Genomic DNA, 15,280 nt, shown 5'->3' with positions numbered 1-15,280 from the left:
CATGCTCACTCATGGTCCACCTTAGATGTGCTACCTTACCAATGACTGTCAAACATATTAGTCACCGGCACGCCTTCGAGCTCACCCTCTCTTCTCAGGTAAATCAATCCGACCGTCAAATTTGTTGTCTCTGTGTTAAGAAGGTGGAGACTCACAGAGTTTATTATTGCTCAAAATGCAATTTTGTTGCCCACCTTGATTGTGCTACACGCGAGGGAGACACGGATGCAACATTTATGTTGGAATTTAAAGATAAGCAGCCTCTCGAGTCGTCGACAGGTATGCTTCAAAACAAAGATGAATCCATTGACTCATTAGCTTATCTTGTCAAGAAGATGAAGATAGGAAAGGATAAAATTGAAATAGCCGAAGAAATCAATCATTTTAGTCATCAACATGACTTAAAGCTTACCCAGGAGGAGTTTCTGAACAACGAAAAATGTGATGGGTGTATGCTTCCTATATCTACATCCCGACAATTATACAGTTGTGCTCAATGCGGATTTTTTCTTCATAAATCTTGTGTTGAATTACCCAGAAAAAACCGGCACCCAATACTACACCCCCACCTTCTCACCCTCTACACAAAGGCACCTTACGCTTCTAGCAGCTTCATTTGTAATGTTTGTCGTCGTGTAGGTAATGGTTTCACCTACCATTGTAAGGAATGCGAGTTTGATGCAGATGTCCAGTGTAGTTTGATCACAGACATGAGTGGAATGGTGTTCCGGTTGGATTGGCAGGAAGTAAATGATGGCGTTTCTCATCGGTTGATTGGCATTCCGGTTGGAAAGAAGCAAGAAGGAAGCAAGGAGAGGTAAGATTTGGTAGATGGAATGTGTTTCTGGCTGGGAACGAAGGAGCATCACTACCTCCAAAAGCATTGAGAGGCTCAATTGTTCAAAAGAAGCCTTATATATAATTTGTATTGGCCGTTGGATTGATTAATGAGTCAATCTGATACATGTCAACTTGAACCCGATTAAAAAATAAATAAATTCATATGAATTTTAGCCTTATGGGGTTTTGTTTTAAATTGTACAAAAAAATTTAATTTAATTTACATGGTTATGGAAGTTACTCATGAGTTAAGCAAGTTGGCTTAAGATTGACCCGTTTATTAAACAAATTAATTTAGATCAACCCAAATTAACCCAAACTCAATTATATAATATTCTAACTCGATAATTTTATGATAAATTTGTAATAGATTTATAATTTGTGTAAAAAATTGGAACCTCTAGAAAGTGATTCAAATCTAGCTCTAGTAAAGTGGGTTATATATTAGTCTTGTTCGAATTGTTATCGGGTAGCACTATGGTTTCATAGTCATAATTATACTTATCCTTAGAGCATGTATGAAGTAAGGAAGCCGTCGTAGTATTAGTTAAATGAAATTGGCACTTTTGTTTTAGTAATACCAATAATATTTGATCAGAATGATGAATAGGGCAAAACAAATAAATGGAAAATAAATAATTGGGAGAGGAAATGGTAAATGAAGGTGGGTAATTAGAAAATTGTGTCTTGATAACGTGAATTGTATTAGAGTCAAAAGGGTATAGCTTTGCGCCCTATTACTTCAATGTCTACGTTAAATATACAAGTTGGTAATTCTAACTTTGAGAGTCCATGAAGTGATAATCAATCATAAAATTTAGCCCTTCCCCTGCCCCGGCTTTAGAATTTGTGCAAAAATAATGAGTGTGTTTGGCAAAGAATTTAAAAAGGGAGTGGACAGGAACTGTAGCAGATTTAACTGATGTGAAAAAAAAAGTAAGAATATTTTGAATGAAAAGTGAAGAAAAAAATTGTTTTGTAGTAATTTTTTTATTTAAATAGTAATAAAAAGTAATTAATGTGATGTATAAAGTAAGAATGTTGGAGTTGATTTTGAGATGAATTTTTTTGAGTCTTTGGGTCTGGTCTAGTCTAGTTCTTTGGCAAACATGCTCATTGAGCCTGCTTAGTGGGATTACGGGTGTGTTTGTTAAAACCTTTTATCCTGAACACTGTAACTAATGTAAATTAATGTGAAAAAAAGTAAGAATATTTGATATAAAAAAGTGAAAAATTAGTATGGAAAAGTGAAAAAGTTTTGTTTTGTTGTAATTTTTTATTTATTTAAATAGTAGTAAAAAGTAAATAATGTGATATAAAAAGTGAATGATTTGATATAAAAAGTGGAAAAAAAAAAAAGAAAAAAAAGTGAGAATATTTTGACGTTTATTTTTTTTGGAAAAATGAAGTGAATAGTACCCATGTTTTCACTTTTTATATATTTTTTCTCACCTAGGTTTCTAATCATATTACAAATGGTACCTGACTTATGGATAAAGACCAATTTAATACCTTCCAAACTAATTTCGGCCACCACATGCCTGCCCTAGGGTGGCTCACAAATTCACAATGGCCAAAATGGGGGGTGTCTGGCCACCTCCATGGGCCAAAATGGAGTGGCCGGGCCACCCCCGTCTTTTTTTTAGTTTTAATTTTTTAAATTATTTAAATTATTTGTATGATTTTTTTTTTGTTAGGACACGTGATATGTTTTTGTTATGACACATGTCAGTCCGTTAGTTTGATTGACGGAATGATGACAATGGTACTAAACTGGTATTTACCCATAAGTCAAGCATAATTTATGATACAAATTAAAAGTTAGGTGGAAAAAAAAAAAAAAAAATGAAAACTGTTGGGAATAAATTCACACTATAAGCCCATCAAATTCTGGGCCCAATGACCAATGATAGGCCCATGAAGATATTAATTAAATAGCAAGGACTATTTAATTAATTGATAGTCTTATATTCCAATTAGGATAATATTGGAATAAAGACGTCATATTTATCTCTACTAGATGACTACTCAAGATTATCTCTACATGATATCTGTTGAAGGTTTATCTCTACATGATAGCTGTTGAGTTTTATCTCAACTCTGGACTCTCAAACCAATTCAAATAAGAAGGTCCAGTCTAAGTCTACTTCAACAGCCCGAGCCTATAAATAGGCCCCTACATAAGATACTGAAATATCTTAGATCTTGAATACTGAAATATCTTAGATCTTGAATCCTAATATATCTTCACATATTATTGAACGTATTGAATTATTGTGCGCCGAAGCATAATATTTCTCTTAGAAACCTTCTGACTTTGGCATCGGAGTGTCCCCGGTTCCCCGGGGACCCCCTTAACAATATTACTTTTTTGTAGTGATTTGGAGTGCACGACGACGTACTGAAGACCCCGAAGAAAGCGCATCCACCGTGTTGAAAACTGTTCTAACAAAAACCTAGATACTAAAAAGGTATTAACCCTATTTTACAACAGTTGAGAATGAGGTAATTAAAAACTTCAAACTCCCACTTCATGACTTTCTCACTTTCCTAATGTTGAAAATTTAACACTTAAAAATTGTCTGAATATTTTAAATTCTTTTATTTTCTGTTATTGAAGTATCTGCAACACTTGAATCATCATATTACAGTTTTGGGCAATTGTTGCTGAAACTGTTTGAGGCGAGGAAGTCCAGCTCCATCTGCAGGAACACTCTCGTGTGTTACATGCTCGTGAAACATGTTAATCAAGATAGCTGGCGACAGCAACTGGGGCAAAGATTTCTGAAGGAGAAGCAGGAAAAACAGAGTAATTATAAATAGCCTACTTAATTGTGTTCTACTTGTATCTTATTAAGAATGATGTGGCTATTAAAATTACTCTTGGATCAAAACTTAATAATGATTAATCACAAGCCCAATGATAATTTTAATAGCCACACCATTTTTAGTAAGACATAAGTAAGTTTCTTAGAATTACTCGGAAAAACAATTTGTGGGTCCAGGTTCCAGCCAAGCATCTTACTAAGCTCACAAAAGTTTATTCTTTAATGCCTTTCCTTTTTCTCTGTTATTGTTCCCAGCTTTGGGTTATAGTGGCAGAAAATTCCATCTGTCAGGATTATATATAGCTCCTGCCATAGCTAGTCTCTGCTTCAGTTTACATAGGGAAAATGCTTGTGATTGGCAAACACAAAAGAAATTGTAGATTTAGTTGTCCTCTTCTATTTATGGGATGTAATTTGTGTCATCAACTACTCTTGGCATCTGTATCCTACATTTTGTCCATCTTGAGAAATAGAATGGAATACAATTCAAACTTGATGTTACTCTCTTTAGATACTTTAAGTATTAACTCATGGGTAATGGGAATGGCTATGGCAAGGTTTAGATTCTTATCATATACTCTAACATCAAGGTTATCTATTTCATTTTCTTCCATTGTAGATGACCTACTTATTTAACTTTTCTAATAATGATTTTGAACACAATACAAAGTAGTAGATATGCAAAGTTTAACAATGTAGTTAAAGTATTTTTGGATGGATTCAATATTGACATCAAGAGGATTTGTCTCTCTTAACTTTTACAATGATGGCTTTGAAGACAATACATAAACAAATACCCAAATCTATTGTAGAGTATTTTCGAATGGTGTACGTTAGCATTTTAAAATCTAATTAAAGAACTTGCTTGTCTTAACTTTTTCGATGATGGTTTTGAATGCAATACAAAAACAGATATGCAAAATTTAACAATGTAGGTAAGGTATTTTCAAATGGAGTCTACATTAGAATCTAGAGGATTTGCTTGTCTTAACCTTTTCAATGATGGTTTTGAACACAATACATAAGTATATATGACATGTTTAACAATATTGTAGGTAAAATATTTTCGGATAGAGTTAATATTAGAATCTAGAGGACCTGCTTGTCTTTAACTTTTTCGATTGTTTTGAACGCAATACATAAGCAGATCGATATGCTAAGTTTAACGATGCCAGTAATTAAAGTATTTTCGGGTTGAGTGAGACCTATGAATGTTGCTTAACAAGATTTGCTTTTCTTTTTCTTTTGCCGATTCTAATGCATGTTCTTTGCTTTTTTCTTTAGTCTTTCCTTTCTTTTCTTTTTTTTTTTCTTTTTCTTTTTCCTGTTGATTATATATATATATATATAGATCACATGCATTGTTAATAAAATCTCTATTCCTTTCCTTTTAATAAAATCTACGTTTAGCAACATTTTCCATTTGATTTTCCTCAAGTTTAAGAAATAAAACTACTTTTTGATTTCCTATGAAAATATATTTAACAGTAACTTCTCTTACATTTCCCTATACCATTAAAATATTATTTTTTTTACAAAATACAAGTTTCATATCTACCATCACTTTTTTCACAAAATTTTAACACAATCTTCAATTAAAGACAAAAAAAAAATAAAAGAGAGACGAAATATAAGTGTTTATATTAAAATAGTGTATAAAAAACCAAAAGTGATTCTCTATACATCGAGGAACATTGTAACAATCGTTGAAAGTTGGTTAAATAATGTAAGTAAGTTTTTGTAATTTTTTTAAAACTTTTTCTAAACATAAGAAAGAGAATAGTATATAGAATATCTGTTAAACCACCAGCTGCATGTGCACTGTATGCCAACGCAACCTTTTTTTTTCTATCTTTTTTTAATGCATTTTGTTAAATATATTGGATAATATATTAGAAGCGGAAGAAAGAGAGAGAAGAGAGAGAGAGCGAAAGCACACAATGGACTACATTGTATTGACTCTTATAATAATAATGAATACAGAGGCCTCTATTTATAGAGAGGCAAGTAACCTAATAGATTAAAGAAAGGTAAACCTAGTAGAATAAGGAAAGGTAAACCTAGTAGAATAAGAAAAGGTAAACCTAGTAGACTAATAATACCTAAAGAAGTAAATAACAAATAATATTCTTAACATCCCCCCTCAAACTCAATGTGTAAACTTGAGTTTGGATAAACGAAAAGGGAAAGAAAAAGGAATTCGCCGAAAAAGCTGCTTATGCTGAAACAATTGCCGAAGTAACGTCATAAAAGTTGTTAGAGACCAGTAGATTATGCCTGAATTTGAGCAATGCATTTAAGCTGGAGCTTGGTTCACTTGGTTGTAATTTTGACTTGAAAACCATATACTAGTAATGAAGTAGCTCGCCTGGTCGGCTGAGAAAAGTAGGTTCGGTTAAAAGGGGCTTGTTTGACCCGTAACCCTTGAACCGTCTCGCCTGATCGGCTGAGATAAGTAGGGCCGGTTGAAGAGGCTAATCATGTCTGAAACCCTTGGACCGTCTCGCCTGGTCGGCTGAGATAAGCAGGCCCGGTTGAAGAGGCTAATCATGTCTGAAACCCTTGGACCGTCTCGCCTTGTCGGCTGAACTAAAGTCTGACTAGTAGACCGTCTCGCCTGATCGGCTGAGATAAGCAGGGCCGGTTGAAGAGGCTAATCATGCCTGAAACCCTTGGACCGTCTCGCCTTGTCAGCTGAACTAAAGTCTGGCCCATCTAACTAGTAGACCGTCTCGCCTATTCGGCTGAGCTAAGTAAGGAGAAAAATGGCCGGTTGAAGAGGCTATTCAGTGACCGGTGATGGCGGCATTTGACAAAGCATAAGTGGGCCGGTTGAAAGGGGCTTCTTTGGCCCGAAAACCCATGGACCTAAGGAAAGATTGGTCTGACCCGAGAGTGCCATCCGCAAGAAGAATGAACCGGATTGAATTGCGCCAAAGAACAGGCTATAAAACCGAATTGAACAAGCATAAACCAACTTGAACCGCATAAAACAAACGCCTAAATTTGAAGAAGAGTCTTGTTTTCTGCCATATAGAGATGCCAAAAGCAAAAATAGACCACAAATTTGAAATCAGGACGAAAAATTGAGTAGGAAACACCTGGTCAACTTTTTCATTGGTCAAAGTCAAAGTCAACGGTCAACGATTGAAAAGTCAACGCTGACGTGGCACTAATGACGTGGTAATGTCTGACTTGATACTAATGACGTGGCACACAGGCTGACGTGGCACTGATGGCTGCGTGCTATGATGACGTGGCAATAGGGCTGACGTGGCTATGATGACGTGGCAATTAGGGCTGACGTGGCAAGGATGGCGTGTGGCACGTGGGTGCGACGGCGCGTGTACCGGAGGAGGCGTGCCCTGGCGCGTGGATCTGACGCGCGGAACTTCTGGGGGCGCGTGCAGCGTCGTATGGAGGATATGAGACTTGTTTTGGAATCACCGAGATGAAAGCTATCGATCGGTGGCCTTGGAGAAGTGATCGGACCACCGTGGCGGCTGGTGGCGGAAGGGCAGTGGCGGAATTGCCAAAAATTTGGGCGGCGCGTGAGGGCGCGTGGAAGCTCCGATGGGGCTGTGTGCGGCGGCTCTGGGACGGTTGTCTTCCGGGTTTTCAAGTGGTATAGTGATACACTGAAAGCCTCGAGGAGAAGATAGAGAACCGTGAGGAGCAGAGAGAATGATTCGCCGGATAACATTGGCGGCGCCGGAAAACGTCAAAGACGTTTATTGGAGGCCACAGAAAGGTGGCTCTGATACCATGTTAAATATATTGGATAATATATTAGAAGCGGAAGAAAGAGAGAGAAGAGAGAGAGAGTGAAAGCACACAATGGACTACATCTTGTATTGACTCTAATATATAATAATAAATACAGAGGCCTCTATTTATAGAGAGGCAAGTAACCTAATAGATTAAGGAAAGGTAAACCTAGTAGAATAAGGAAAGGTAAACCTAGTAGAATAAGAAAAGGTAAACCTAGTAGACTAATAATACCTAAAGAAGTAAATAACAAATAATATTCTTAACACATTTAAATCACAGATTTTTAAAAACGGGAATCAAGGTCCAGGTTCCCGTGTTTAAAAATCTGTGATTAATTGTGTCTTCCCAGAAATTTGAGTCCGTCTGAGTGTGGGCGATCATATCGACGCGGGATGCTTTTATTTTTAATTATGTATTTTTGGGACCAGTGCATGTGTCCCATTTGCTCTCTTGTATGAAGAGTATCGTTGGCTCTCATCCGCCATACTGTCACACCGAGATATGCTTCGCTTCACTCCCAGGACCATCTATTCACCATATCATGCGAGTGCATCTTGACTTTTTCAAAATAAAATAAAATAAAATTTAAGAGGAGAGATGGCGGTGAAGGGAAGCATATCTCGTGTTTACACCACATGCCGCACCTCCATTTTTTTTTTTTATATTCAAAATATTCATCCATTTGCCATCTTGCACACGATATCCGATGCTTGGGTTCATTTGTTTATTAACGTTGCTCTTTGTTAAATTGTTTTGGCAGTTAGTGTTCTACCTCTCGATCGAGCCGGCCTGCCGAACAAATATATATAATATGATTCATCATAAAAATCATGACTCATACATGGTATTTGGTTAAGTTATATGATTAATTAATTAGTCTTTTTTAGTTAAACCAAATCGCGTCAGTATGATGTTGAGTCCCTTTTTCAATGTAAAAAAAAAAAAAAAAAAAACCTCTCAAACTATCACTTAATTAAGAATATTCTTTAAACTATCAAAATATTATCAATATTTTTCAATGACGAAATTACTCTTAATAAAATAAAAACAAAAAATACTAAACTTTTAGAAAAAACTTAAAATTGAATAATAATAATAATAATAAATTATAATATTAACAATTATAGTGATATCTAACGCATAAAACTAAGCATGTGGACTATACCATGTCATTCACATTAGTATATTTAAAATTGTAAACAAAAAAACCATTTCGTTTCATATATATATATATATAAAAAAAAAAAAAGCGGTTAGCAATTTTTCCTAACTGCTTTCAAAAGCAGTTAGGGATTAATACAGTTAGTGCGATTAGTGGTTAACGGGCTTGCCTTCTCACCCTTACTTTTAATGACTTTTCTTTTCTTTTCTTTTCTTTTAGCTTTGGGTAATAGTAGCAGTAAATTTCCTATGATATCCTCCCATCACAGCCTCTTGATAAAAAATAAGAATATTAAAAATTGAATTTTGGATAAATAATATAGAGCCATTTTATGGTAGCCTAGAAATTTGCCGCTGGAAAGTATAAAAAGTCTCGTTAAAAGCATTTTTTTAAGCCTCACTAAACTAGTTTTTTTGTTAATTTGGTGAGCCAAATCACTAAAAATTACAAAAAACACTTTCAACAATCTCACCAAAATAATGATTTTGGTTTAGTGAGTGAATAGTACTCATTATCTTTAAGTGAATACTATTCACTCATACTATTCACTCACGAAATGAATAAGAAATAATATAAATTATCTCTTTCATTCCCTATTCTTTGAAAAAAGTTTTTTTCTTTTTTTTTAAAAAAAAGTTTTTGAAAAAAAAATATTTAAATGAAAGTTTATAGTTAAAATAGTAAAGCTAATAAGTGATAGGGGTGCTTTAAAAAAAGGTGGTAATTAGAATAGAAAAAATTGTACTTTTAATTATGGGAAAAATGCAAACTTAGTCCGTGTGGTTTATATGATTTACAATTAGTTTCCTATGGTATTAAAATAAACTCAAAGGTCCCTTAGGTATGCCACAAAAATAATTTAGTCCGTAGAATCAAATTTCGTCCACTAATTTAAGAGATTTAGTTTGTGTTACACTGACTTAAATAGGACAAGTATCACAATTTTATTGGCTCTAACGTTTCACGCTATCAGAACTGTTAAGTCAATAAATATAATTTAACTGTAGAGACAAAATTTTTTTTTTCTGGCATACCTTAATGGCCTTTGAATTCATTTTTATACTATAAAAGGTTAACTACAAATCAGCCAAACCACGTCGACTAATTTTACATTTTTGGAAAAAATTACTTGAATGTGGCCAATTATGGTGGACTCCAGGCATGCGATTTAGAAGAGTCAAAATAGACATGCGATTTAGAAAAGTCAAAATAGAAAGCTCATACTTGCATTATTGGACGAGGATATATAGAAACTTTTGCTATCAATCCTTCTTCTTCTTCTTATATAGCGCTGCACCGATCTTCACTACCCTTGAGACCGGTCACTTCCCTAGCTCCCATTACTACACCAAATCGAGTAGCCACCATCTCCTGCCACCCACGTACTCCGACGAGCCCATCAGAATTTGGGAAAGCTTCGGCGACCAAAGCAGTTGAAAGTGAGGTAAAAACTTTAAACTCCCCTTCATGACTTTCTTTCTTTCCTAATCTTTAGATTCTTAAAGTTCAGCTTCTCCAAATTTGCTTTAATTCAATATGATAAAAGTGATCGGAAGATTAAGTCTCTCTGCCTTTGCTGCCATTGCGGTGTGCCTAAAAGAGAGAGAGAGAGATGGAGTTTGAACATATCAGCCACGAGAATACTTGCCATCGATCCTTCTTCTTTTTTTTTCACATAACAATCAAATAAAATATTGCTTGCTTTTGCAATTTCAAGAGCGTAAAAAACACTGGTGTGAGCATTGGTGACTGGTTATGTGATTTAAGCGTGATTTCTTTGTTCTTTTTTCTTTTCCTTGCCTTTTCTTTCTGCGAAATGCATGTAAGAAGCTTTGCATGCTGAAAAGGTCCAGTTCATAAACATATGTTTTAGCTGTTCTTTTTAACTTAAATTGCGATGCATGTGTAAGCTTCTTTTCCTCATTGGATCGTTCACTAAACTGGGAGATTGCTTGGGTCCTTTTTTATTTATTTTCTTTTTTGTTTAGCAGTTGGGCCCTTTTTAGTTTGAAGATACTTAGTCCCGTTTTGGTGTAGGGCATAGTTGAAGAGAGAGACAAAGGACTAGGAACGTACAACAATTAATTAATACACCCATCCGGTGTCAATTAATTAATACACCCATCATCTAAAAATTTCATTTTATAACAAATTAAGGATGCTCTGTCACACCCATATATAAAACATGTCCTGTGATATTGCTAATTAAAAAGTTGTCTCGTAGGAAAATTACACGGAGAGAGAAAGACAGATGGAACTTCAGCATTTCTTCCACCACCATCCGTTGGCCTGGACTTATTACACGGCATATGGAGAGACAGATAAAGAATGTGAGGGGTGCGGGGAAGGAATATTGGGTTTTAGTTACAGTTGCCAAATGTGCGACTTCTTCCTTCACAAATCATGTGGCGAACAACCCCGCAAATTGAAGCACCCATTGCACCCCAAACATCCTCTTATTCTCAGAGAAAGCCCAGATGATGAAAACCCAGATGATGAAAGCCCATGTGATGAAAGCCCAGATGATGAAAACCCAGATGATGAAAGCCCAGATGATGAAAGCCTAGATGATGAGCTATGTTATTTCTGCAATAAATATATGGACCGCTTCTCGGGCTTCGCTTACAAGTGTTCTCACTGCAATGTTAGCCTTCATCTTAAATGCGCTTCTATACCCTTTACCCTTAAACCTGAATTTCACGACCACCCATTGAAACTCCTGCGGAAATCACACTCCTTCACTTGCGATGCATGTGGGAAACAAGATGAAGACATGTACTCTTACGTATGTACCAGTCTCACATGCTCATTCATGGTCCACCAAAAATGTGCTGCCTTACCATTGACTCTCAAACATACAAGTCACCACCACACTCTCGACCTCACCCACTCTTCTCAGCTAAATCAATCCCACCGTCAAATTTGTCGTCTCTGCGTTAAAAAGGTGGACACTGACAGAGCTTATTATTGCTCGAAATGTAATTTTGTTGCCCACCTTGTTTGTGCTACACGCGAGGGAGAAACCGAGGAAATAAAGAAGCCTCTAGAGTCGACAGGTATCCTTAAAAACGAAGATTCAGAACTGGATGAATCCATTGACTCATTACCTTATGCTGTGAAGAAGATGAAGATTGGAGAGGATAAAATTGAAATACCAGTAGAAATCGAACATTTTAGTCATCAACATGACTTAAAGCTTACAGAGGAGCTTCTGAACAAGGAACAATGTGATGGGTGTATGCTTCCTATATCTACATCCCCATCCCCACAATTTTACAGTTGTGCTCAATGCAGATTTTTTCTTCATAAATCTTGTGCTGAATTATCAAGAAAAAAGCGACACTCACTTCATCCGCACCTCCTCACCCTCTTCGCAAAGGCACCTTATCCTTTTGGCGGCGTCAGTTGTAATGTTTGTGATAGGTCATGTGAAGGCTTCATCTACCATTGTAAGGAATGCTATTTTGATGCAGATGTCCAATGTAGTTTGATCTCAGACATCCTTCCACATGACGGTCACGAGCACCCGCTTATTCTATCAAGAGCACCCGTAAGTGAGAATTGTAGTTGTTGTGATAATAGTGGAAGAGTATTCAAGTGTGCTGATTGCGAATTCACTTTGGATGTCAAATGTGCTACACTGCCACATACCATGAGGTACCGAAGCTTTGAGCAACCCTTCAAATTGTGTTATAAGGCTGAAGATGATTACGAGGACGATGAATATTATTGTGACATTTGTGAAAAAAAACGAAATTCAAAGCACTGGTTTTATTACTGTGCAGATATGAGTTTCTCTGCCCATCCCAATTGCATTCTTGGAAAATATCCGTATTGTAAACGATTGGCATCTACTACCTCCTTGTGACAGCCCTGAGATCGTTAATTACTGAGCAAGTTTAAGGTTTCTCATCATCATGATGTAAATCAAATCCCGATTGTTCATTATGTTATAAAAGACAAGCATGTTTGACATTTCAATCAAATCCCGATTGTTCATTATGTTATAAAAGACAAGCATGTTTGACATTTCAATGATCATGTTGTTTATGTATTTATGTTGTGTTGGTCCGCTTGCTCCTTGTGGCTGTGTATGTTGTTGTGCTAGTTTGAAGAGAACAAAATTATGTTTTTTTTTTTGTTAATTAGTCTATAAAATTGTCATGTGTTTTTGAGTAGGAAGAAGTACATACTTTTTTAATAGAATTATTCTATAAAATTGTTATGTATCACTTGAGCATGTAAGAAATATATTTTTTTTAATAGCTTTTTATTAAAAAGCATGAGCTTTTGTTATGTTAAGGAATACATTATAATTTTATAGATTAGGTCAACCAGTACTTATTAAACATATTAATTTGGATCAACCCAAATTAACCCAAACTCAATTATATAACATTCTAACTCGCTAATTTTCTGTTGATCGAATTTGTAACAAGTTTGTGAATTGTGTCAAAAATTGCTTTCGGCTAGTACTATGGTTTCATAGTCATAATATTATACTTAATCCTTACGGTATGTAAAGTAAGGAAGCTGTCGTAGTATTAATTTGTTAAATGAAATTGGCACTTTTGTTTTAGTAATGCCAATAATATTTTATCAAAATGATGAATATGGCAAAAAATGTCTACCCGTACGTTAAGTGTACTTGGACATCATTTGCACCAAGGAAAAGCATATCACGGCTATAATGAAATTTACAATTTTTTATAGACTTAAACTTTTAGTATAACAGATGATTTAATTAAAAACTTTAATAAAGAAATGAAAAAAATTATTAGATCAGTTACAAGAGTGCTAAAAGTTGGATGCGATTTAGCACAAGATTTATTTGAATCAGATATTTGAGCGAAGATAATGATTTTTATTATTCAAATGAAACCAGCAAGCATATTGCATGCATATCATGTTTAGGAACTAGTTTTTGGTATGGCATATTTTCAGCGTTTGGTGTTTATTTAAATTTAAGGGTGCCACATGGTTAAAATGCTTAATGTGATTAAAGAATTTTTTGGTGTGTTGGAGAGGAACCAGCCAGGGGTTAACGAGTAGTTAAATAATGGTACAATTTTGTTTCTTACAAGTTGGTAATTCCAACTTTGAGTGTGGCAAGTAGATGTGTTAATATAAGAGCATGCTTTGTCTAAATGTTACGAAGACTTTTGGGGTAAACTCAATAATAAAACTGTGCAGACTAAGGCCCAAATCGGACAATATCCTACCACTTGGAACATGTTGTAATATATAATATAGAACTAGAGCCCAGTCAAAGATGGGGGTGTGCACAAGCCCATAAGGGTCATTAGTAAGGACGCTGAGTCCCAAGAGAGAGTGATAATATTGTGGCATTCCACATTGCTTGGGTGTGGAAAATAAGATATCTTTATAAATAGTATGAGGCATTTTGGGTTAAACCCAATAACAAAATGAGGGTGTGCACAAGCTCATGAGGGTCGCCAAAAATGACGTTGAGTCCCAAGAGGAGATGATTGTAGCATCTGATCACATTATCTAAGTGTGAGAAAGATGATGTGCTTATATATGATTAGCATATTCTCTCTAAATAGTATGAGACCTTTTGGATTTAACCCAATAACAAAATCGTGTGTGCTAAAAACCAAAACGAATAATATCATACCACTTAGTACAGACCATTAGATTGAGAGTCGATGAAATGATAATCAATCACAAAATTGAGCCCATCCCCTGCCCCGGCTTCAGAATTTGTGCAAAAATCAATAAGCCTGTAAGAGGGATTACATATTTTGCAACACTAGTTAAGAGGGAGGTAAAAAACTCAAACTCCCCCTTCATAACTTTCTTTCCTTCCTAATCTTGAAAATTTAATGCTCCTCTTGTTTCAATATGTAACACTTTTTTGTATTTGTTTATATTTTCTGATGATTTATGACAGTAACGGTCAAAATGGAAATCTGGGTTGTAGAAATGGATTGACGAATGAGAAATTGATTGAATGATATATTGATCAATTAGATCAACTGAGAGTAAAAATGGGCTGAGGTAGCCCAACCTCCAAATACAAAAAGAATGACTAAATCTGATCAATTTTCTGGATTCTTTTTACAATCATACTCATGCATGGGCCTTTTGTAGACTCAAGTCACTAGCTTCTTTAATTTCATAGCTCAGTTTACCATGAAAATGGGCTTAACAATTCTTACAACTGAAATGAACTTAACTATATTCTATATAACTCTCGATTAACCCAATAATAAAAAAATGGATCTTAATTATCAGCCAAAAGCATCTCATGCAATTCTTGCTCATCCTAATTCTAAAAGAAGTTTCAGGAGCACTCTCGTGTGTTACATGCCTATGAAACTTGTTAATCAAGATAGTGCTTTCTGAAGGAGCAGCAGGAAAAAGAAAAGCATCTGATCACTAACTCACAAAAGTTTATTCGTTTTAATGCGTTTTCTTTTTCTCTTACTGTTCCCAGCTTTGGGTTATAGTGGCAGAAAATTTCATCTGTCTGGATTATAGCTCCTGTCATTTATTTTAAAGCCAGCATAAAATAAACGTAGTATATTTTGTACGAATTAAGATTGTTTCCAGTACAACCAGGATTAATTGTTTCATGGGCCCCTGAAAAAGGGTCTGATGATTTTCAATTTTGTTGGTACTTGCTGAGGCTTGTGGAATAATATCTTCTTGGTGG

General features: G+C 35.4%; 1 protein-coding gene across 1 annotated transcript; it reads left to right on the top strand.

Moving 5' to 3' along the window:
* Positions 1-10,852: 10,852 nt before the first annotated feature.
* Positions 10,853-12,469, top strand: LOC132168948 (uncharacterized). The gene has a single exon (XM_059580046.1). The coding sequence runs from the start codon at positions 10,853-10,855 to the stop codon at positions 12,467-12,469; it is 1,617 nt and encodes a 538-aa protein (XP_059436029.1).
* The last annotated feature ends 2,811 nt before the right edge of the window (positions 12,470-15,280 follow it).

The sequence above is a fragment of the Corylus avellana genome, chromosome ca2 (assembly GCF_901000735.1).
Source record: "Corylus avellana chromosome ca2, CavTom2PMs-1.0".
Classification (NCBI taxonomy): Eukaryota; Viridiplantae; Streptophyta; class Magnoliopsida; order Fagales; family Betulaceae; genus Corylus; species Corylus avellana.
The sequence above is the reverse complement of the archived record's forward strand: the minus strand, read 5'-3'. Positions and strand labels throughout refer to the sequence as shown.